A 24035-nucleotide genomic window follows, 5' to 3' on the forward strand; every position below is an offset into this window, starting at 1 on the left:
GTGGTAAACATCAGAGGTTAGAGTTGGAGGCTCAAGGTTTTCTCAGTGGAAAAAATGCCTACAGTTATAATTATAGTGAAGTATAAATTAAAAATAAATGCGAGGACGCATTAAATCGATCAAAACATTAACAGTAAAGACACTTTTTGAACTTTCTATTCATCACAGAAAACTGAAATATTAAGTAGCAACTGTTTTTGACATTGCCAATAAAAATTATTTTTTCTTGAGCAGCAAAACTGAATATTCAAATTATTTCTACAGGAAAATGTGAAGACTGGAGTAATGGCTGCTGAAAATTCAGCTTTGCCATCACTAGAAAAAAAACTATTAAAATCCTAATAAAATTTAAAAGTACATTAAACGAGAAGATTTAGTTAAAAATGTTATATTATTTCACAATATTATAATTAAACGATTTCACTGATTAAAACAAATAAATGCATCCTTGCTGAGCATAATAGACTTCTTTCAAAAACATAAAAAATATATTTAAAAAGTGTATTATGACGTAATTTTAAAGCCCAACTAATGCCAACGAAGTAGAGAAGCAAATAAACAACTGTCTTTATTTACAGAATTAATTTACAGTAACATGGAGCCGAGGTAAAGAACGCTAAATAAATATCCAACATGAATTCTGATGAGGCTATTCTATTAGTGTTGCGTAAGGGCTATAGGAATAAATGTCAAGTACAGTAATAAGTCACAGACAATAAAGTCCATAAATAAGAGTTTGGCTTTTGTTTTGGTCTCACTAAGTAAGTGACACTGAAATGTACACAGACATATCTTGCATAATTAAAAAACAAAAAATCCTGGGAATCATAATATTGAACTTCTGTCACAGCTTGAGTTACAATGGCACCTAAAACATGTACTGAACATACCGACATATAAGCATAAGCGTCATGTCCCACATTCAACATTTAGCGTGACATTTGCTATGCTTGTACACACTCACTCTGTTGATTCAGTGATTAAGTATCAACATTTGAGTCATTTGTAAACGATAAATGGAATGAAAAAGTTATCTGTACCACATCATGGAACTATTCACAGATTCAACATCTTAAATCAGAGAGCATCTGAATAAAATGTATTTAAAAATTAAACTTAACAGTAAAATATGATGATCTCTTGAACCTTTGTAATGACAAAGGTAATATAGAAAAACAGAACACTCAAAATCCCAAACATTAGTGGGATGTGTAGACTGAGGTATTGTCTCTCTCAACACCTTAACATCTGGTGAAAGACGAACTTGTCAGGGAAATTCACAGGTTACACTCATGCTACCCAACCAGATTTAGCTACGACTTCAAGCATGCATGATTGTTCAGCTAGAAACTAGTGGTTTTAAATTTCTTCAGAATTTCACGAGCCAAATAAAAAATGAAAATAAAAATCTGCTTGGTGTAGATGCACTAAAAGACCATCTTTTAGAGTTTGAACACCAGAATGAGCCACATAAGGTCAAATATGTAGCTTTGTGTTACTACAGACTCATACCCGCAAACATCAAAAGTGGTTTCAATGTAAGAAAACATATGATAATTTGAACGTTCTGGATGAACTTCAATGTCATTTTAACCATTAATGTAAAAGAACGAAAACTAGTAAGGGGAAACATTGTTATCATAAATTGGTCTCATCCCAAGAAGGATCGTTTATATTCTTTAACATTTTTCTAACTATCCTCTCCAGATCTTTCCGGGCTCTCTGTTCTTCCTCCAGGGATTTCTTCATTTTTTTATAGTCCTGTTAGAATGGTAAGATCATGTAAGCGGGAAATGGGAAATATTAAATATAGATTTCTATGTATTTAAATATTAGGAAAAACCTCCTCCGACCCTCACAGACACTCACCTGTTTAAGTTCTTGTACCTCATCTCTCAGAGCATAAACAACATCCACAAGGCTCCTAGGAAACATTGAATATCAAATATGTCAGTAAATATGTTTTTAATCCATATTGTAGCCCTATTCATTTTGTGTTCTCTTGACAAACATCCCTCTTTTTATTCCCATTATAAACCCTGTTCTGGGAATGGACAAATATGTGGTCTTACTTCTCCTCTGGAAGAGTCTGACCATTACTCTTCAACTCGTCTACACTGAACTTCTCCTCCCCAGGAACTATCAGTGCTGGACAGGCATCTTTCCACTGTCCTGTTTCAAAAGAGAAGCCCCGCAGATTGATTTCAGGAGGTTCAGTTAAATTGGATTAATTGATTAGGTCAGTACAGGACCACTGTGCCTCAGAAAATGGTTTGGACTGGATCAAACTTACACAGGACTGTGCGTGAGTGAGACAGGAGTTAGTCATGCAGAGAGGAATCATCCAAGAAAACTAAAAGCATTCAAAAACCAGAGAATCAAGGGTTTCCTGAAGGCCGGTAAAACTAACCACAAAACAAAATCCATTCATTGAAAATAAGCAGTACATTTATACAAAAAAGCCCCCAAATCAAACAAAAACCAAGCTTTTTGTTATAAAAGATCAATTTTTGAAAAAATAAACATACTGTACAAAACAACCCAAGATTTATTCAAAATGTGTATTACAATGTTTGTGGTATTTTGTCATATATTTGACTCTGCATATATATATAACAAACACAATGTCTTAATTTCAAACCACGTAAACATCACTGAATTATCTCTGTTGAACGGTTTTAAGAATATCTGAATGAATGATACGACCGACAAAAAGGTAGTAAATTCATATTTTCTTGTTCTTTTTTTAACCACAGAATAGAACTTGGTCACAAGAAATCACATAACATGAGGAATTATACTCTTTGTCATTACTGAAATAATTGGCAAGTCGATTTTCTTGTTTGTCTCATAAACACGTCATACATAAAAGAGGAAAAGCATCAAACACTGAGGCGTTGACAGAGTCTGGAATGAACAGTGAAGAACTCTTGACTATTACCATCCACGCACCTGATTTGAATGGATTCTAATAGAATTTAAACCAACATTTAATTCAACATTTTTTGTAAACTTCCATACGTTTTTAACCATAGACACCACTATAAACTTACATGATAGATACAAGCATACAAAAAGTCCAAAATCATTCAAAATACATTTACAAATTGAAAATAAATACATTTATATCACATAAGTATGAACAAAACGTCCCCAGTAATACTGTCCCTGGTGCCATCTGAGAACCATAGTTATGAATTCCTCTCATTCATGAAGCTCTCTGGTAAAAGACCCAACTTCTCATTTCATTTCATCTAATGTTCACATTCAGTAAACAAAGTCCAAGTTAATACCACACATTTCAGATGAATGACAATACTCTAGTATTTACAGAAACATTAAGAGATTTTAGCATCTTTTTTCGTTTACAGCAGAACCTGTCCTTGTTGCCTTCGGAGTGCATCATACCTTCAACAGCATTAATAATTAAACACATCCAGGAACGAGGGAATTAAAACATCATTTTTAAAGGACACTTAAATAAATACCAAATGCGAGGCAAACAAATAAAAGAAAAACTCAGTTAAGTGAGGTTGGTGGTTTTAGGGGGAGTTAAGATGTCAAGGCAACAGGGAACTGCTTCGGGAAAGTGCATATATATATGCAGAAAATAACGATGAGGTGTGATTAATACAACACTAAAAAATAAATAAATAAAAATGAATAAAATAAATAGGCATTACAGTGACAGATCATTAAATAAATAAATAGTTTCAAATAAATATAAAAAGTCACTTGAAATAAGAGGAGTGAGGGGGAGTTTAATTTTGGTGGGAGATGTAGGAGCTCTTACGGGAAACAGAGCCCATCCTGTAACTGTGGGCCGTCCATATACTGTCATAGTCAGAGTCCTCTGAGAGGTCCGAGGTGGCCTCGGGCCTTGAGATGCTGCTACGGCGGCCCAGAGAGTCCACACTGGATTGATCCAAAACGTGGTTATGCATGAGATCAGTGCCTTGCCATGCTGAAGAGGCCGTCCGTTCGCCGATGATGAGAGGGGGATTAAATCATATGAATGAAGGGACGGAGGGAGAATTGCAAATGAAAAGAATGGATGTGGATTGTGCAACCACACAGATGGGAGAACCAATTATACCCCAAGAGAGTAAATGAGTTTTATAAATAAATGATTAAATAAAAAATTATGTGTGAAGATGTCAAAATCAAAATATGGGGAGGAGGGGGTTATGAAAAATAAATGAACATTAAGTATGATGAGGAAAAGAGAGAGAGGATATTGTTATAAGAGATCCCAGAATTATCTTGTTAAGATCAACAGGCTTTAGTTTATTTCTATGTTACACACAGAAAAGTAGGTATGAATGAGGAATGTCTTAGACTAGAGGAAACGAGACAGAGGTGAACAGGCCCGCGTACGAGACTTACTTGAGTTCAGAGTCTGTCTGGTTTTGGCACTCGTGCAGTAGGCCTCGATCACTTTCAGGATCTGAGCATCTTCCTCCAAAGCTACAGTACCTGCGCAGGTCAGAGGTTACATCAGACGCACGATCTTTCACAAACTCTCAATATCAGTAACAATTTAAACCAGCTGACTTACTCTTCCTCAGTGCAAACTCCTCGTCAGACGGCTTCCTCTCTGGCTTCCTCTTGGGCAGCAGCTTTTTCATAGTTTTGGGGCTTTTACTGAGGTCCTGGAAGAAGAGAAGGAACAGAAATAATAGAAAAGGGACACAGAAATTGGTAAAACTGAGATTACAGAGCCATGAGAGAGTGTATGATGTTACTTAGTTAAAGAGTTGTGTTAATTAGTGTTGACATATCAAAATAATAGCGACCACAATATCAAGGGAAATAATCAACAATTGCGATGTTTGTATTATGTTATACTACATTTAACATTTTTTACAATATGTTATGTGGAAGTCCAGCATGCTGCATAATTTTCTTTAATTTGAGCCCAGAATACCTCTTTATAGCAGAGAGCAGCTGAGGGCCTGAGTGGGGGTGCTGGACGCAAGCAGCTCAGACTCCAAGGCTTCTGGGTTTTGGGGGGCTCCAGGGGGCCCCACATCATGGTGCTGTGAGGGGCCCCATGAGAGGAGGGGTGTGGTAAGGTGTGGTAGGCAGGAGCAACTGTCAGGCCCCGGCTTTCTGCATGTCTGGACGGCGTTAGAGGGTGAGATGGGAGCTGGAGGGGTAAAAATGAACTTAACCTTTAAGTTGAAGATAATGGACAGGCAAAACTTAAACCCTAAATAAATTAATTAATCAATTAATTTAGTGTTTTCTATTACACAAAGATATTTTGTAAAGTTCTTTATGTCTGTGTTTACAAATGTGTGTTTTTACTTTTTTGCAAAGCTCTTTGTGCACCTATAAAGCGTAAAATAAATAAAGATAGATAGATAGATAGATAGATAGATAGATAGATAGATAGATAGATAGATAGATAGATAGATAGATAGATAGATAGATAGATAGATAGATAGATAGATAGATAGATAGATAGATAGATAGATAGACAGACAGATAGACAGACAGACAGACAGTATATAGTGGCTATGAAAGTATTAAATACAGACAGATAAAAAATTTTTTTAAAACATTATATTTATCAATATTTAAAAGGATAGTTCACCCAAAAATTTAAATTACCCCATGATTTACTCACCCTCAAGCCATCCTAGGTGTATTTGACCTTCTTCTTTCAGACGAATTATATTAAGCTATATTAAAAAATGTCCTGACTCTTCCAAGTTTTATAATGGCAGCGAATGGGCATTGATATTCAACAGTCCAATAAAAGTCCAATAAAGTACATTCATTCATCATAAAAAGTGCTCCACACAGGTCAGGGTTGTTAATAAAGGCCTCCAGAAGCAAATCGATGCGTTTTTATAAGAAAAAAATATCCATATTTAAAACTTTATAAATCGTAATCTCTAGCTTCCGCTACCTGCTGTACATGCGTTCTTGAGAGAGTGGCGTTCCAGCAGACGACATTGGCATAGCGTAAACTCCGGTGAGAATATTCTAGTCTCGCGAGAATATTGTTTACAGGAGCAAAGGAAGCAAACATTCCTTGTTTTGCTCTCTCCACTGCGCTTCCACATTCATTACTTCTCACCGGACCTTATGCAACGCTTACATCCTACGTGATCCGCTGGAGCGTGCATAAGACAGTTAGTGGAAGCTAGAGATTACAGTTTCTAAAGTTGTTTATACAGTGGGGAAAAAATATTTGATCCCCTGCTGATTTTGTACGTTTGCCCACTGACAAAGAAATGATCGGTCTATAATTTTAATGGAAGGTTTATTTGAACAGAGAGAGACAGAATAACAACAAAAAAATCCAGAAAAACGCATTTCAAAAAAGTTATAAATTGATGTGCATTTTAATGAGTCAAATAAGTATTTTACCCCTTCGCAAAACATGACTTAGTACTTGGTGGCAAAACCCAAGCCAGCAGCCATATCGCCCTGCAGCCCAAGACTGGTTGCCCACTGAAGCTAAGCAGGGTTGAGCCTGGTCAGCACCTGGATGGGAGACCTCCTGGGAAAAACTAGGTTGCTGCTGGAAGAGGTGTTAGTGAGGCCAGCAGGGGGTACTAACCCTGCAGTCTGTGTGGGTCCTAACGCCCCAGTGTAGTGATGGGGACACTATACTGTACAAAGCACCGTCCTTCGGATGAGACGTTAAACTGAGGTCCTGACTCTCTGTGGTCATTCAAAATCCAATGGCCAAATTATGCCATTGGCCTCTGACCATCATGGCCTCCTAATCATCCCCATACACTGATTGGCTTCATTACTCTGTCTCCTCTCCATCAGTAAGCTGGTGTGTGGTGGGTGTTCTGGCGCAATATGGCTGCCGTTGCATCATCCAGGTGGATGCTGCACATTGTTGGTGGTTGAGGAGATTCCCCCCTTTCATGCAAAGCACTTTGAGTACCCAGAAAAGCGCTATATAAATGTAATGAATTATTATAATTATTATTATTGTTGGCAATCACAGAGGTCAGACGTTTCTTGTAGCTGGCCACCAGGTTTGCACAAATCTCAGGAGGGATTTTGTCCCACTCCTCTTTGCAGATCCTCTCCAAGTGATTAAGGTTTCGAGGCTGACGTTTGGCAACTCGAACCTTAAGCTCCCACAAAATCAGCAGGGGATCAAATAATTTTTTTCCCCACTGTATGGATATTTTTCTTACAAAAAAAAGCATCGATTCACTTCAGAAGGCCTTTATTAACCCCCAGGAGCCGTGAGGAGCACTTTTTTATGATGGGTGAATGCGCTTTGTTGGACTTCTATTGGACTATAAAATGTCAAAACCCATTCACTGCCATTATAAAGCTTGGAAGAGCCAGGACATTTTTTAATATAACTCAGATTGTGAGTAAAGCATGGGGTAATTTTCATTTTTGGGTGAACTATCCCTTTAAATTCTATCTGTGTGGTTTTCTAAGATGTGATGTTAAACAGGTGACTCACTGTGTGGCAGGGAACAGTGAGGGGTTTCATGCTGGGAGCCGCCATGGTGGTTTGCTTGATCTGTCGGTTCAGATGCTCGAGCCAGTCTTGCAGATCCTGTTTGTTATAGCAGATCACCTGAAGTCTCTCAAACATGCTTCCTGTTGATGAGTCAATGAATGACTAAGAATGATCAAAAACACTTGACTGTGTCCTCCTGAACACAACAGATCTGTCAGTTTGTCCTTACCTGAGAGTTCAAAAGTATTTTTATGACTTTCACAGTCTTCTAATAGGGTCACCGTCATCCCGCTCAAAGGCAGCTTGCCCTGAGAGAAACAAAGCAGACGTTTTCTCTTTGTGCAAGTGCCATTTTAATGTTTGAAAAGCTGTGGTTTGAGTGGATTTTAGGGGTGGTGGAGCGAGGATAGTGAGAATTATTTGGCTGTGTACTAATCATTTCTGACAGCAGCTGGTTTCTGACCTGGTAGATGAAGCCACTCATCCTTGGACTGGCAGACAGGATGAGCAAAACATGAGGAAACAGCAGAAGGTAACGTTCATGCTTATCCTAAAAAAAAACAAAAAAAAACTGTAATACCACACAGCCATTATAACTGTAGGACTATAAATCACAGAGGAAAAACTATTGGCATTTTTGTCAATATGAATCAGCAACAGGTCTATTTACTTGTAATGCACTTGTGCTGTAAATAACATGTTTCCACGACTTTTATTTAATAAAATTTGTATCCAGAAAATGAAACATGATTGATTCATACGGAATTCTGAGCCATAAAAACCCACTGCACAAGCACATCACTACTTACTCTAACCTTATTAATAACAGTAATTATACAAGGCTACCTGAACACAACTGATAGTTGTGGTTGCATCAACATTATTATTATTTTTCAATCAGAACGGTTTGTGATTGCAAACAAACATTTTTTCAGAGGGTTTTGCAATTTTTTTATTTTTTAGATTTAATAGAAGAGCCCAGAAGCCACTTTAATAGTTAAATTCACAATAAAACAGAAGCAGCAACAGATATTTTCTTCTATATTTTGATGTACATCTCAGTAAAACAGATTGTCAAAAAAGAAAATGCAGGGCAGAGTTTATCCATTGGTTGTTCGATGAAGGAAGATCTGAATGCGTGTTTGCGGATGATTGCAAGAAAGGGGCGGAATTTAAGAAGACTAAGTATTTTGAGAAGTCCCGCATACACTGCCGTTCAAAAGTTTGGGATCAGTAAGATTTTAATGTTTTTAAAAGGATAGTTCACCCTAAAATTTAAATTCTGTCATTAATTACTCACCCTCATGTCGTTACAATCCCGTAAAACTTCACAAATTAACACAAATTAAGATATTTCTGATGAAATCTGAGAGCTTTTTGACCCTGCATAGACAGAAAATGCAAACATAGTAAGTCAGAAAGCTCTTGGATTTCATCAAAAGTATCTTAATTTGTGTTCCGAAGATGAATGAAGGTCTTATGGGTTTGAAACGACATGAGGGTGAGTAATTAATGACAGAATTTTATTTTTGGGGTGAACTAACACTTTAATGTAGTCCCTTATGCTCATCAAGGTTGCATTTATTTGAGCAAAATACCGGGGGAAGAAAAGAAAAACAGTAATATTGTGAAATATTATTGCAATTTCTAATATTGGTTTCCTATTTTAATATACTTTAAAATATCATTTATTTCTGTGACGCAGCGCTGAATTTTCAGCAGCCATTACTCCTTATTTATCAAAGAATCCTGGAAAAAAGTATCACAGGTCCCAAAAAATATTAAGCAGCACAAGTTTCCAACACTGGTTATAAATCAGCATATTAGAATCATTTCTGAAGGATCATGTGACACAAAAGACTGGAGTAATGATTCTGAAAATGTAGCTTTCCTTCACAGGAGTAAATTATTTTGTAAAGTATATTCAAATAGAAAACTGTTACTTTAAGTTGCAATAATATTTAACAAAATTACAGTATTTTTCTGTATTTTTGATCAAATAAATGCAGCCTTGATGAGCATAAGAAACTTTTTTTTTTTTTAAAACATTAAAAAAAAACTTATTTTTGAATAGCACTGTATGTGACCAAAGAGAAGTCAGATGTTTCACTGGAAGAGCGATTTATGACATTTTTATCAAACATTGTCAAAAAAATAAATATAAATAAAAACCTGCATGAATAAATCTTTCACAATATGATTAATAACATGCATTTAGAAAAGGGTGAATTTTCATTTCATGCTGACTGTGCATCAGATCACCTCACAGCTGTGGTTCTGGACCATGGCCTGGCTCATATACAGCACTGAACCCAGGGTCTTAATGTCTTCCCCCTCCCACAGGCGAATCGTCTCAGTCAGGATCTGAAGCTCAAGCTCCTTGCGCTTCCGCACCTCCTGACATTGTGCCTGTAACCATGGCAACACAATATGTTAAGAAGGCTGGTTGCTAGCAGAATGATCCACACCTAACTGCAGCAACAAAGCCACGGGACGCCAGTCTGCTTAAGAACATTAACTAGGCAGTTAACACTCACTGAGAGATTCTTGAAAGCCGTCATACATTTCTGAATTTCTGTCCTGTCTGGATGACCCTCCTGAAGAGGGAAGAAGACCGTGTCACATTTAAATGCCACCAACCATTAAAATCTTAACAGAAATCACATAAACTCAATCTCTCTCTCTCTCTCCTACCTCCATGTGTCTCTCCAGTTCCTTCAGTAATGTGGGATATTTGTCAAGTCTCATGAAGGGTTTGCTGAGCCCAGAGGTCAGCGTGAGAATACCTGGTATTGACGCACCCCTCCCCTCCATGAACTCCCCGAGTTCCTCACTGCAGGGAAAGAAATGAGAAGTTATCACCAGTTATCATCGTAGAGGCTCTCTGTGAAATCAGGCCACAGTGTGGTGGTGTACCTGTGATCGGTGAGAATACTGACTGCCAATGGGTGGTTGGAGCAATAAGACACATAAAGAGACCTCATCTGGGGCATGAGATTCAGGAAGAACCCTCCCACTTTCTGCTGTAGCTCTGGAAGCCTTAAATCACAGAACATTGACGAGAATTATTACACAAATATTGTACTAATATTCTTCGAATATTCTGCTTAGGATTTTTCCGAACCTAGGATATAAATCTATATTCCCAATATTAACAACACATTCTGCAATTAATTAATCCCAAACATCTTAAATTTAAAGTCTCCAATTATTTTGTAGATAAACCACCATTTAAAAGTTTGGAGTCAGTAGGATTTTTTGGAAGAAAAAAATGAATACTTTTATTCAGCAAGAATGCATTAAATTGATCAAAAGCAGCAGCAAATATATTTATAATGTTACAAAAGATTTCTATTTCAAATACATGCTGATGAACTTTCTATTCATTAAAAAAATGAATCATGCAATTTATAATAAATGAATTTTAATATATTAAATTAGATAATACTATATTAAATTTAATATATTAAAAGTTAATACATTTATTATTTTTATCTTTGATCTTAGACAGAATATATGTATATTTAAGTGTAAAGTTTCTACCAAAAAAAAATAAAAATAACATTAATTCACTTTAATATGCTCAATTTACTTTCTTTGAGAGGCATAAATTCATAAATAGTTTTGCTGGTAAACTCAGTTAGCATTTTCCAAACTTATTGAAGGAATTACCAATAGAGGTCAGTGTAAACATTAGAAAACTCTAGTGATATTCAAATCCTTTTAATGGACCTCAGGTTACTGCCCAGGTCTATTTTCATCATCTAAGAGTCGAAACTTGATACATTTGATTGAGTCTCAGTTTCACTAAGTGCTTCGGCCCTCCTGTCGTAAATTACTCAGAGGCTATTAAGAGAGGGGCCGGGAATCACACGGCTGCTCACAGTTAGCATAATACTCACTTGGTAGTGTCCTCCAGTGACTGGACCAGAGTCTGCTGGAAAGTGCTGATTTCCTCCAGGTTCCCGAGAATGACACTTACATCTGAGGGGCTCAGTCTATGAGAAACAATAAGAACTGTTAATCAGTGTTCAAACATTTTACGCAAATGATAAGAAAACTTCAGGGGGCATGATTACATTTTTTTAATCACATTATTTTCTTAATTAATTACACTAAATTAACACATTACACCCAAAAGCCAAAGTCAGAGAATACAGAATAAACATGAATTTTAAAATGTTATCTTATTTTTTTATTGGTTGTGTGTTTCTTCAAGAGAAAAGCAAAGCTTTTTACTTTTCTGTCATCTGTAGAGGTCTCAGGTAGTTGGTCAAAAGGTTCTGGAGCTCCTTTGAATACTCTGTTTCAGTTTCTAAAATGTTCTGTAGCACCTGAAGACAAACAATCAACAGCTATTTTTAGATAATATATTTTTAACACAATGATTACAAATCAGCTGCGCTCATTCACAAATCAGTTGAGTATGATTACTATTTATGCACAAAATCTCCAAAATTAAGCAAATCAACCTGGTGAGCCTTGAAAAGGGTAAGTGATGGAAATGTGCTTACCAGGTTATAGTAGGTTTTACTGATGGATGTGGTATCAAAACCTTTGGGAGGGCTTTTAAGAGTTCCAGATTTAGGGGACACTTGTTTGTATGTAAAGACAGAGAGTTTTATTAATGGTGCACTGTGGATCAAGAGAAGACCATGTTTAATATATTTATAACAGTCCACAGCAAACTGACACTTACCAGACCCTTTAACCTCTCTGACATAATTACTTGGAAACCAGCCTGTCTTGCCATTGAGGGATCCTTCCCACCAACCCCCTTCTTCCGTGCGAGTAACATTGATGATGTCACCCTTACTGAAAGAAAGCTCGTCCTCATTGGTCTGCTGGAAGTTGAAGCGAGCTTTAACCACTAACTGAGCGATACTGTTCTCCGTCATGTCCTATGAGAGATAGAGAGTACTTATGTTTACATGATGCAGCCTTATAGTGTGCTAACAAGTACCAAAAATCAAAAATGACCCATTTACATGAATTAATCAAACCTATGAGCACTGTCACCGCAACGCCAACAATTTTATTTAGAAACATCAAACGAAAGACATCTTTGCTTTTCTACTGTAATACACCAACATGACAATTATGCACTGGGGTGTCAAGCTGCTCTTCACATACACAGAAATGTTATATATTATTGTTCAAATTTTGGGATCAGTAATTATTATTATTTTTTCAAGAAATTAGTAAGAATTAAATTGATCAAAAGCAACAGTAAAGACTTTTATAATGTTACAAAAGATTTCTATTTTGAATAAATGCTGATCTTTCAGACTTTCTACTCAAAGAATCCTGAAAATAAAGTATCAAATGTGTCCAGAAAAATATTAAGCAGCATTTAAAACAGCTTTGCTGTGTTTTCAATATTGATAATAATAAGAAATGTTTCTTGAGCACTAAATCAACATATCAGAATGATTTATGAAGGATCATGTCACTCTGAAGACTGGGGTAATGGCTGCTAAAAATTCAGCTTTTCATTAGAGGAATAAATTCCATTTTAAAACATATTCCAATAGAAAATGCTATTTGAAATTGTAATAATATTTTACAATTATTACTGTTTTTCCTGTATTTTTAAGCAAATAATTGCAGCCCTGGTGAGTATAAGACACTTCTTTCAAAACATGTTAATAATCTTATTGACCCCTAACTTTGTTAATGTAGTTGTAAAGCACATGTAAATGAATATTTGATTGAGATCCGCTGTGGCTGGTTAAGTGTTCTCACCCCAGTTTTACTCACAAGGCTGCGGAACTGATTGTGGAGCAATTTAGAAGATCGGCCCAGTGAGGACTGGGAGGCCAGTGATTCAAACGACTTGATCCGGTGGGCAGAAGAGTGACGGGTACATACAGAGTCGCTGCCTATGCCAATATCTACACCAACAGAGAGAACACAGAGGAGAATAATAACTAATGGGAACATCTGTAACACTGTCACACATAATAAGAAGAGCACATTAGCAACTTTGAACACATTTGAAACTTTTGATAACACTGTAATTTGGGGCTTTAAAGTTACAGTTTTGATTCTTTGGGGGTTTTTTATATCAAGTTTTTTAAAATGACTCAATTTATATTATGAAAATCTAAATAGGATCATTCTTACCAGCAGTAACTTTATTGAGGGCAACCAATGTAGTGAGGACTCTGCTGAAGTTGTGGCCCTGAAACAGGTCACCGGCCTCAAAAGGCTACAGAGAGAGAAAAAAACATTATATAACATCATTAATCTAGACCACCTACATGTCAGTTAAAACTGTAAGAGAACCATATAGGAAGTTTTATTAACCAATATATCAAACCCGTTGTAAACATAAATACCAAATTTACCAACGTATGTTTTTATTAAAACATATAATTAAGAAAAATTCTTGAGAAGGATCCCAAAACTAATCTAGTCTTCCAAAACATAATGGACAAATAAAAGTCGCTTTGTGATATCATTGTCATATTCACAATATTGCTTGCCAGCAAAAATTGTGAATATTGTGAATATTTCATATATGTCATCCAGACCTGTTATGAACGATAAAAGAGTCCACATACAGCATCTATTGAAGGCAATCATCAAGCATTCTTGTGTGTGTGCCGTTTGGCCTCTGAGCAGGTGGTGTGGTTAGAGGTCACTGATGTCTCTTTGCTCATGAAGTGAGAAATCGGATTTGTTCAGCTCTATATGGTCTGTCCTATGTTGATCTTTGCCAGTGATGGACAGTTATGTGTACTTCTATCAGTGGCTGTGTGCATGAGAACTTCAGGAGAAAATATCAGCTTCCGCTCTGATTACAGTTTATGCCCTGAGAGAAGCAATAACAAGTGTGTGTGGATGTGAATAAGTGGACAATGCATCATCTTGAGGGCTTTGACTTTAAAAGTAATACTGCTCCTTCAGTGATTTACTAAATCACTGTAGGAATATGTCTGTTTTAAAACAATGACCTACTTCTTCAGCTAACATATAAGAACATCCATCATAGGTTTTATGATAAATGTTCTTCTATGCTCTCTCACCACCATAAATCAATGAAAAATGTTATGTCAATTAAATGTAATCAGAAACAAGTCTGGGGTCAGTAACTCTGAAAAAAAAAAAAAAACTAATACTTTTATTTAGTAAGCATCCATTAAATTGATTAAAAGTTACATTATCAACATTTATAAATGTTACAAAATATTTATATAAATACAAATTTGTATATAAATTTTTATAAATGCTGTTCTTCAGAACTTTCTATTTATCTATCCTGAAAAAATGTGTCTCAGCTTCCACAAAAATATAAAACATCACAATTGTTATCAATATAGTAGTAATAAGCTAACAATAAGAATCAGTATATTAGACAGATCTCTGAAGGATCATGTGACACTGAGTAATGGCTGCTGAAAATTCACCATCACATGAATGAATTATATTTGAAAATATGTGAAAATAGAAAGCATTTATTTTGAATTGTAATAATATTTCACAATATTACTGTTTGTACTGTATTTTTGAGTTGTTGTTTTTTTAAATGCAGTCTCAGGGAGCAGAAAAACATTTAAAAAAAAATGCTACCAAACCTATGAGCAGTATTGTGTATGACACAATAAGAGCCTTTCTTCATATTTATCATATTTATAATACATTACAGTTTCAAGTGTGTCATAATGTGAAGGCGGACATATTCCTTTCACATCACACATGTTTGTTTCCAGTAAATTCCAAGACAAACAAACACAAACAAAGAATTAATTAAAATCTCTCTTATTTATTGCATATAACTCACTAGATTAAAGAATTATATATTTGGATATTGCTGTGCATTATTTAATTAATATTTAATTGTGGCGTGATCCCATTTAGAGTGAAATCAAACATTAACAACAGTGGGAGTTGTGTGACAGAGTCCGAGCAAAATTTACAGCCAGACTGGAGAGCTAAAAATGTCATCATGAAGTTAAGCTTGAGATCACATCATCACAGCTGAATGAGCTCAGTGCTTCATGGCGAAGGAGCTTCAGAAGAGGCTGCTCATAAGGCAGAGCGAACTGGACACAGATTAGCGAAATCCTGTAAACCACAAATTTGGAGCAAAGCGATAAGCTTTCATCCCAAGAGGTCAAAGAGTCTTACTTTAATACAAAAAAGTACAAAACAAACTCTCAGACAATTAAAAAAGCCTTTCAATCAGGCCTAGTTATATCACATAACCTATATGCCTGTTTTTAAGGATTACATACATCCGATAACAGGAAGATATACACATATTAGTGGTGATTGTAATGTGCCATTAAGAAGAACTACCTTGGTCAATTATCTTTTGCTTTTAGAGGAACACATGAGTGGAATAGACTCCCAGTGGAGCTGAAAGAATTAAAACATTTAACAGGACACTGTGGTTTCTCGAAAAAGCTGAAAATATGGCTATTGACCCATCAAAATTGTGATCATTTATAGTGATTTATGGATATGGTATGGTAGTCTGTCATTTTGTTTTAATATTCTTGGTTTATTTTATTTTCTGCTCTCAAATTTTCTTCTTGTTCTTAATTTGGTGTATTAATATTTTGTTTATATTTTCTTCCTGTCCTTAACATCAACCTGCCAAAAGGGACTACGGATGAAAATTAGCCAGTGTTGGCTAAATCTGGTGCATCTTACATATTGTTTGTGTTATTAATGTCCATTGTCCCTGATTAAATAAATGAAATGGAAATGGAAATATGGGAGGTTTTTCATTTGGGAATGTGCATACAAATCATAGGCTGGAGGCATGACAACAATAACATGTCCTTGCAATATCTGTGACAAGCGCTCACAGCTGTATTCTTTAACACATCAGACTAAAAAATAAGTGTTTACTAACAGCTCATTTCTATTCCAAAATTTAGCACACTGTGATGGTGCTGGTGATGACAGCGTTGAACCCCAATGGAGCCTTGGGCACTGCCAGGTCAAACGAATACCTTTTAACAGGTCAGAAAGGAGCAAATTACTGTCACAGAGGTGCAACAGCAAACGCGAAAGCAAGAATGCTCCATATGAGAAAACTCAAACCTAAACTCACACAATGTAGAGGAGGTAAAAAGCAAAGCGAATTGTGGGAAAGTATACAAATGCGAACAAACCCTGAGGTTAATTCATTAACACAATCTCCAGCAGAACAAACACCTCTAGAGATCACAGCGTAGAAGCAGATTTAGATGCACACCAGGCACAGCATTAATCTCAAAGATGGAGTAATGATATCCACTGAACTTGAGAAAAGATATTGTCAGTACTTGTTTAGATAACGCATCAAACATTACGCGGCTATAAGAGCTCCATATGTGACATGGGCCTCAACTTCCCACATCTAGATACACTTGACAATATATTAGCATTACCCTGAACCATCTGTTCCTTAATAAATGTGCATAGATCAAAATCCCACTAGCCTTTTGTATATCTTTCTGTCCACATTTGTGAAATTTGAAATTATTAGGCCATTAAGTCTAACAGTGGACAGAAGAAAACTGTACAGAGTTAACATAATTTACATTATAATACAATCAATATTAAAGTATAACTTAATATTATAATTAGTTTTAACCTACAATAGCACTGACAAATAAAACCCAATCATTTAATTTAGCAAACAACATGTCTGTAACATCACGCTTAATATTTTTCCCATACTGTATAGACCTCAAAATGTCTGTATGCATCAAAATATATATTTGCCTTTATATTTTTGGAAGGACATGCCTTACAAAATGATCATAATATTAGGGGTACTTGGAGTTAAAAACAAAAAGTTGAAATACATTATGAAAGTCACTTTTGTTGAACTTAACCAAGCAAAAACAAAGCTTGAATCTATACCAGAGCTTCAAATTCATGCAGACTCAAATTAAACTGTAACTTACATGAATGGACAAAGACACGCTATTCATAGATGACACAGCCCTATATGCTGTAGCGCAGCAAAATCCAGATATGTTATTGACAAAATTACAACCACAATCAAATAAACCCTAGCGACGTCTTCAAAACATTACCAAGCTTTTGTCCCATCAGACTGTGACAATGAACCGATGTGCAGGGCATGATCTCACTCACATGGTCCAGACAGAGTTGCGTCTCCTGTGTCTACTGCATGTCTCTTTTGTTGATTGTTTTCATTGTGGCGCCAATGCAGCAACATACAGTAGACCATAAATACACCAACTTACCTCGACGCGAAACGCCGCGCAGCCCTTGAGAAACTCCGTGATGTTGCTCAAGCACTCGCTGTCGTTCTTGGGATCTTGGTAGATCTGAGGGAAACGGGAAGAGCAGTTGAAAACTGTGAGAGCCTGGCTCGAGTATCCTGTATGAGAGTCCACGGGCTGACTGCCTGCCTGACTACAACCACCACATCCACACACACATCACGAAACAGATCTGCAGCACCGTGGAGATGGACAGCTGGAAGCGGGAGGAAGTGACGTTTGCAGATGGACGCCGAACACAATGGGACGTGGTCAACACACCCCTGCTCTAGCGGGGGAAATTAAAACGGGTCCGTCAGTCAGAGCAGGTATTTTGAGAGGTAAATGAGGGGAGTGCATTCTGATTCACACAGCAGGCATTTGTATATGTGACCCTGGACCACAAAACCTGTCATAAGGGTACATTTTGTGAAATTGAGATTTAAACATCATCTGAAAGCTGAATAAATGTGCTTTCCATTGATGTGTGGTTTGTTAGGATAGGACAATACTTGGCTGAGGTACAACTATTTGAAAATCTGAAATCTGAGGGTGCAAAAAAATCTAAATATTGAGAAAATCGCCCCAAAGTTGTCCAAATGAAGTTTTTAGCAATGCACATTACTAATCAAAAATTAAGCTTTTTATGGTTGGAGATTTACTAAATATCTTAACGGGACATGACCTGTACTTAATATCCTAATGATTTTTGGCATAAAAGAAAAATTGATAATTTTGACCCATACAATGTATTGTTGGCTGTTGCTACAAATATACCTGAGCGACAGACTGGTTTTGTGGTCCACGGTCACATATATCACAATTGGGGTTCTGGCAGTGAATTTGCCGCTCTGTGATTGCGTTTTTTAAAGGAAAATGTCAGGTCGTCACATTCGAAATAGACAAAACTCCAGCGTCAATGTCAGTGACTAAATTGTTTGTATACTGCAGCATGAAAGGCATATGGCATATGTTGACAATGTGTTGTGAACTGACCAACATACACTACAGAAAGGAAAACACGTGGTGGATTGGCACTGAAATGTGTCTGGGGTGAAACCAGAAGGAATTTAAGTCAATATATTATTTTATATCTGTAAAAAAAAAATTGTTGAGTCACCATTTAGCTTGTCAGATTGAAACCTATAGGCACTGAGGATCACTATAGGCACCTTTTAAACTAGCTAATTTGGATATCTTAATGTGTACTTGATAATGAACTTCAAAGACATATTTCAAGTGCCTCAAAGTCTTTCCCTTTTAATGGGGTTACTGGGGGTAACAGTTTTTTAAGTTCTTTCAGGGACTGCAGTTTGCTCCATTTTGTAGGTTCCCCAGAGACGTGTGCCTAGAGGTTCTCCAGAGGGTTCTGCCAGTGTGGCAATATATTTCTCCTTTTTTCACTACAAAATCATCAGACTGGGATAAAATGAATCCTTGTACATTTTTAATGGAAGGTGCCTGCCAACCCACTCATCCTTATCTGAAATAATCATAGGAATAATAGTATCTACAAAACAATTGAATGGAATGCAAATAACAAAAGTATTTGCATATAACAAACATATTTTGTAGATTTTAACATTTACATGTGCAGTTAGATGTACAGTTAAACACATTTCATCATGTCAATTTAAGAAGGGGTAGTTCACCAAAAATGAAAAGTCTGCCATCCCTTACTCACCCTCATGTCGTTCCAAACCCATATGTCTGTCATTCGTCTTTGAATCCCAAATTAAGATATTTGTATGAAACCTGAGAGGTATCTGTCCTACTATTGAAAGTCCATTCAACCTAAAATTTTGATGGTTTAAAAATTTCATAGTCATTATAATAGAGATGCATGTGAATCAAGTGATTTAATCTAAGTCTACTGAAAGTCTTAGGTTTCATTAAAAATATCTTCATCTGCATTCTGAAAATGAACAAATGTTTTATGGGTTTTGACATGAGGGAGAGTTATTGATTACAACATTTTCATTTAGGGTGAACATTTCTTTAACATAAATACCTAAAACTGCAAAATGTCATTCTACATGTAGGCCAAACCTCAAATGCTTCCACTAACTTGGACGGCATGAAGCAAAATGATGGTTTTATGTTATTGTTATGGCAACCAGATACATTACGATCTGATTTGCTGAGAGATGTTCAAGAATGAAAGTATCAGCAAATCAAATCGCAATGTCAATAAAGCTTTCCTTCTTTGCAGTGTCATCGTATTAGGAGCTGCACATGATACCTAAGACTGTGTGGCTAGGAAACGGATGCTTCATTTTAAGTCAGTGGGCCTTACAGTTGAAGCTAGCATATATTTACATGTTGTAATGAATTGTCAGGATCCTTATACGTCTGAACACCCTCATATTTTCTCTAAAATATTTTCTATTCTTTTAGAGATACAAAATGGACAAATCTAGTAATGGCAGTAACTGCCCATTGCAGGAGACAAATCTGCCTTATACATGAAAGCAAGTATCAAACAGACTTATTCTCATTATTGCACAGAGCATGTACCAGAAGAATTAAGTGCGTATGATAGTTTTGTTCAATTATTGCTTATTTTCAGATTTTGATAGTCAAAAACACTGACAGATATGTGGGTCAAAACATCGATGTTTATGTGCTGATGATAATAAAAGAAGTGACATGAGTCATGCAAGTAATATTTATTTATTTATTTTTATGTTGCATTAAATGACAGTTGCATAACAGGTTAGTTTTGTTGCACTCTGACTTATCATGTGGACAGTAGCCTACCAACAGAAACATGATGCTTCTGCCCACACCGTCTAAAAAAAATGTCAAGTGCACTATTATTTCTTTTTCCACTTTAAATATGCAAACTTTAGATTTTTGTTTTTTTACTTCCACATAGCTCTCTTGCCAGGATATACACCTGCTGTAAACATCCTATTGTTATGTTCACAGTGAGAGTGTTCAATTTGATACGCAAACCAGATGGAGCTTGAAAAGAGGTTATTGCTATCATATACTGTTAGTCATTGTCAGAGCTGACCCTGAATATGACTGATTTCTTAAAATGCACCCCCTCTGTATACACCAAACCAAGAAGGACAGACTCCATGCATTATTTATGGAAAAGACTAACTGCTTTAGAAAACATGCTGGATATCATTATACCTGAGTGGTCATGTGCTGTTTTAATTATAGAAAAAAAAATGCATTTCTAATTTGAATTCTGCTTCCTCTAAGAGGCATATTAAAATCTTTATGCCTCATAGATTTGCATTTACCCTCAGGTATCTTGTTCAGTGGAATATATTGTTTTCGCTCTGATACTATGAATTGTGTTATCGTGTGGTTTAATGTTATTGCATTCTGATTATTTCTGTGCAATTTAATAGGGATAAGAAAATGAATGCCATTTGTTATGCCTTTCCAGTTTGCATTGCATTGCATTTGACAGAAGCAGGGGCTTATGGGAATTAAAAAAAAACACTGTTTCTTTAAACGAGAGCGCATCTGCTCTTTTGTCTATTTACTGTCTATGGCGGCCCATCTCCAGTGTAGGCAATATAAGCGAGGGTTCATAGCTAACCTTGATAATACCTAACAGATTAATGCTATTCATACACAGCCATGTAATGCGATTTGCACGCGCTTATCCTCAGGTTTCCATAGCGTATACTAAGTAGGTTATCATTTACATCTCACATGGTTAATATATATGTTTTACTGGTTTTCTATTAAATATGACAGTCAAATGCATTCAACATTTAGCTTGGTACAGATCTCACAATAAAATCGACGACTGCCAATGTTGTTGCCTGGAGCAACAGCAGCACTAGCGCGCACTGAACGCCTCTACAGAACTGCTGCTGCTGCAAGGGCTGCGTTTACATTCATTAAACATCTGTTGTGACCTATATATAAACTATATATGCCACTTGTGTTATAAAAAATATCAAAGCGCGTGTAGTGTGAAGATTACAGGAAAATGAACAGTGAAACGCGGTGCGCCAAAGGGAGGATGCGCGCTTACTTTGTCAGTAGTGCCTGGACGCAGCCGCTCCAGCAACCTGCACAGGACGACCCCATCCTTTAGCGAAGACTGCAGAAATCCATCGGGGTCCGAAATGGTCTTTTTTGGTGATTCCAAAACCCCGAGCGTAATGAGCCAAGTAACCGTTTGTTCCGCCGGATTCATGGCCACACCAGAAAGGTTGATGCTCTCAGTATACCGATTGTAATGGGGAAAGAATTAGGCGGTCTGTTACTAACCAGTCGTTGAACTGGGCACCATTTTCCTCTAAAACGTGTTGTTTGAGGGATGGCGCATTATATGGCGCTCCATGGAGATGAGTAATGCTATCGCTTCGCTCCCATTTCCTTTAGTACGACAAGCTGTCAAACGCCTTTCACTGGAATACAGTCAGCGCACTAAACCTGCATCTTCCGGCAGATGGCATCACAGCATATGTGACCAGTCGGCTTCGCATCCTGCTTTGCATGTGGACTGCATGGGTTCACCTGGGCTCTTTGCATGACTAATGTGTCGTAACAGAAAGATCTAGTGCACATTTATTACAAGATCTATTTTTAGAGATTAGTGACAAGGAGCATTTGGTTAACGACTTTAATAAAAGGATGTTGTGAAGTATTTCTGTACATTGTGAGAGTGAATGCATGGATATATACAGTATAGGGGATACGATATGCAGTCTTCAACCCTCCCGTTATTGGGCAGGTTATACGATACTGTTGTTTTTATCAGAATAATATAGTTCATATGTGGTCCGCAGGGTGGCGTCCTTTCACAGTGGTTCGCGAACATCTCCATGAAGTACCCCCAGCCCGAGATTGTCCTCACTGCAAAACACAAGATCCAGGGGGCGTGGTTGAATCTAGATCCAACTCCTCCCACCTTACATATACCTGAACCTACCCGTCTCCACCTCCTGATCCCTAAACCTACCATTCTCCACCCCCTAGATGTGGATCCAACCCCGCCCCCTGGATGTTTGCTCTGCAGTGAGGGGCTACTGCCCAGCCTTGAACATTCTCGGTGCTTTCCAAACGGGATATATGGCCCTCCGAAGAGCACTTCGGAGTGAAAACAATCATGTCCGCCGTTTTGTAGGGTCGTTCCAAACTGAAGTGCTCAAAACTAACCAGGACTAGCCAGAAAAAGAAAAAAAAACAGATTTAGTTACTCATTTAATTAAAACTCAGAATATGACGCAAACCTGCAATAATTAAACGTTAACACAAATGTATCTAATCCCATTTTATTAACCAATGTCTTTGCTGCTGATCTTTGATCTCCAGTTCAACCATACTAATTTGACTTTAGATAAACTAATAATTGTGCTTTATTGTTTGTTTGTTTTTATTGCTGAAGAGTGTTGAACCTTCTTCTCCAGCGTTCAACTGTACAGATGTGAATTTACTTTTCCTTTACTTTTACTTTTACGCTCACTCCTGCTCCCTCCTGAATCATCTGGCTAGCTACCTAGAGGAATCTGAGTTCCCAATGGGTCACCATGGATACCGGTGGAGTTTCAGTACCCATCTCAAGAGTCAGCTGAAGGAGAGAAGCAACCCCTCTGTGGCTGGGAGAGCAGAACATCATGTTTTAACAGGCCTGCCATGGGACTACTCACAATCCCCCAGACCCACCATCTCTAGTAGCTGTAACCAAGGATGCCCTTGCATCTCTCTAGGTGGACCCTCGCCCCTTTTTAATTTCTTTAAACATTTTGATTCAATTTCACATTGAAGTATACTGTCTTAATCACTCTAGTTTTCTAAGTGTCCTTTTTATTTGTCTTTGCTTATTTAAAAAAAAATATATCAGCGTGTCTACTTGTAAAATACATTAGTGCCACCATCTTACACCATCTGAGCAAAGAGTGTCTATATTTTATTGCCCATCTCAATAGTTCTGCATTATATGTAAATGCAATACCATATGTATAAAAGACACAAAAATAAGGCTGTGCCTGTTTATTGTTTTAAATGACAGTTTTATGATTACAGTTTAAATTATGACAACAGCGTGTTATGTATCTGTTCCGTTTTGTGTAAGAGTAAACAGGACAACTAAAACTCAAGAAAATATTCTTCCTGTACTAAAACATGCACATTCATTATTCATGAAACTCTCATACACAAACATATCCTTTTGTCAAACGCTTGTAAGTGCTTTAGATTTAAACAAGCTTCACTGATTCATTTTAGTCCAATTTTTACACTTTTCTATGATTTTTATTTTTTTAATACAGCATGCTATTAAACTTATCTTTAAACTTATCTTTCTCTCACACTGCCTCTCTCTGACACTTGTGCTTTCTCGGTTTCAATCAATTTTTGATTATTTTTGTCCT

General features: G+C 36.7%; 1 protein-coding gene across 3 annotated transcripts; it reads right to left on the minus strand.

The window, feature by feature from the left end:
* Window positions 1–543: 543 nt before the first annotated feature.
* LOC306876812 (rho guanine nucleotide exchange factor 7-like) lies at window positions 544–22169 on the minus strand. 3 transcript variants are annotated; one of them, XM_079428225.1, is made up of 22 exons: window positions 21692–22103; window positions 17668–17751; window positions 13580–13664; window positions 13199–13347; window positions 12153–12354; window positions 11968–12047; window positions 11693–11787; window positions 11356–11451; window positions 10370–10492; window positions 10148–10286; window positions 9991–10050; window positions 9716–9862; window positions 7917–8003; window positions 7683–7761; window positions 7454–7593; window positions 4928–5149; window positions 4559–4652; window positions 4387–4476; window positions 3794–3964; window positions 2073–2172; window positions 1870–1924; window positions 545–1761 (listed from the first exon to the last, which is right to left on the minus strand). In XM_079428225.1, the coding sequence occupies exons 1-22, from the start codon at window positions 21854–21856 to the stop codon at window positions 1639–1641; spliced, it is 2586 nt and encodes an 861-aa protein (XP_079284351.1). In that variant the 5' UTR covers window positions 21857–22103; the 3' UTR covers window positions 545–1638. The 3 variants fall into 3 exon arrangements, with proteins under 3 accessions (XP_079284350.1, XP_079284349.1, XP_079284351.1); XM_079428224.1 differs by lacking the exon at window positions 3794–3964 and having other exon boundaries at window positions 544–1761; window positions 13214–13347; window positions 21692–22169; XM_079428223.1 differs by lacking the exon at window positions 3794–3964 and having other exon boundaries at window positions 544–1761.
* Window positions 22170–24035: the final 1866 nt, after the last annotated feature.

This window comes from Barbus barbus (assembly GCF_936440315.1).
Source record: "Barbus barbus genome assembly, chromosome: 11".
NCBI classification, from domain to species: Eukaryota; Metazoa; Chordata; class Actinopteri; order Cypriniformes; family Cyprinidae; genus Barbus; species Barbus barbus.

Bases quoted from the DNA above. Each gene is read 5' to 3' on its own strand.
- LOC306876812 (XM_079428225.1), bottom strand. From the start codon at position 21,856: ATGAATCCGGCGGAACAAACGGTTACTTGGCTCATTACGCTCGGGGTT. The intron at 12,048-12,152 runs GTAAGTGTCAGT...CATACAAACAAG, and splicing joins CAGAGAGGTTAAAGGGTCTG to TGTCCCCTAAATCTGGAACT. The intron at 2,173-3,793 runs GTAAGAGCTCCT...CTTTTGAAACAG, and splicing joins CAGGATGGGCTCTGTTTCCC to GACAGTGGAAAGATGCCTGT.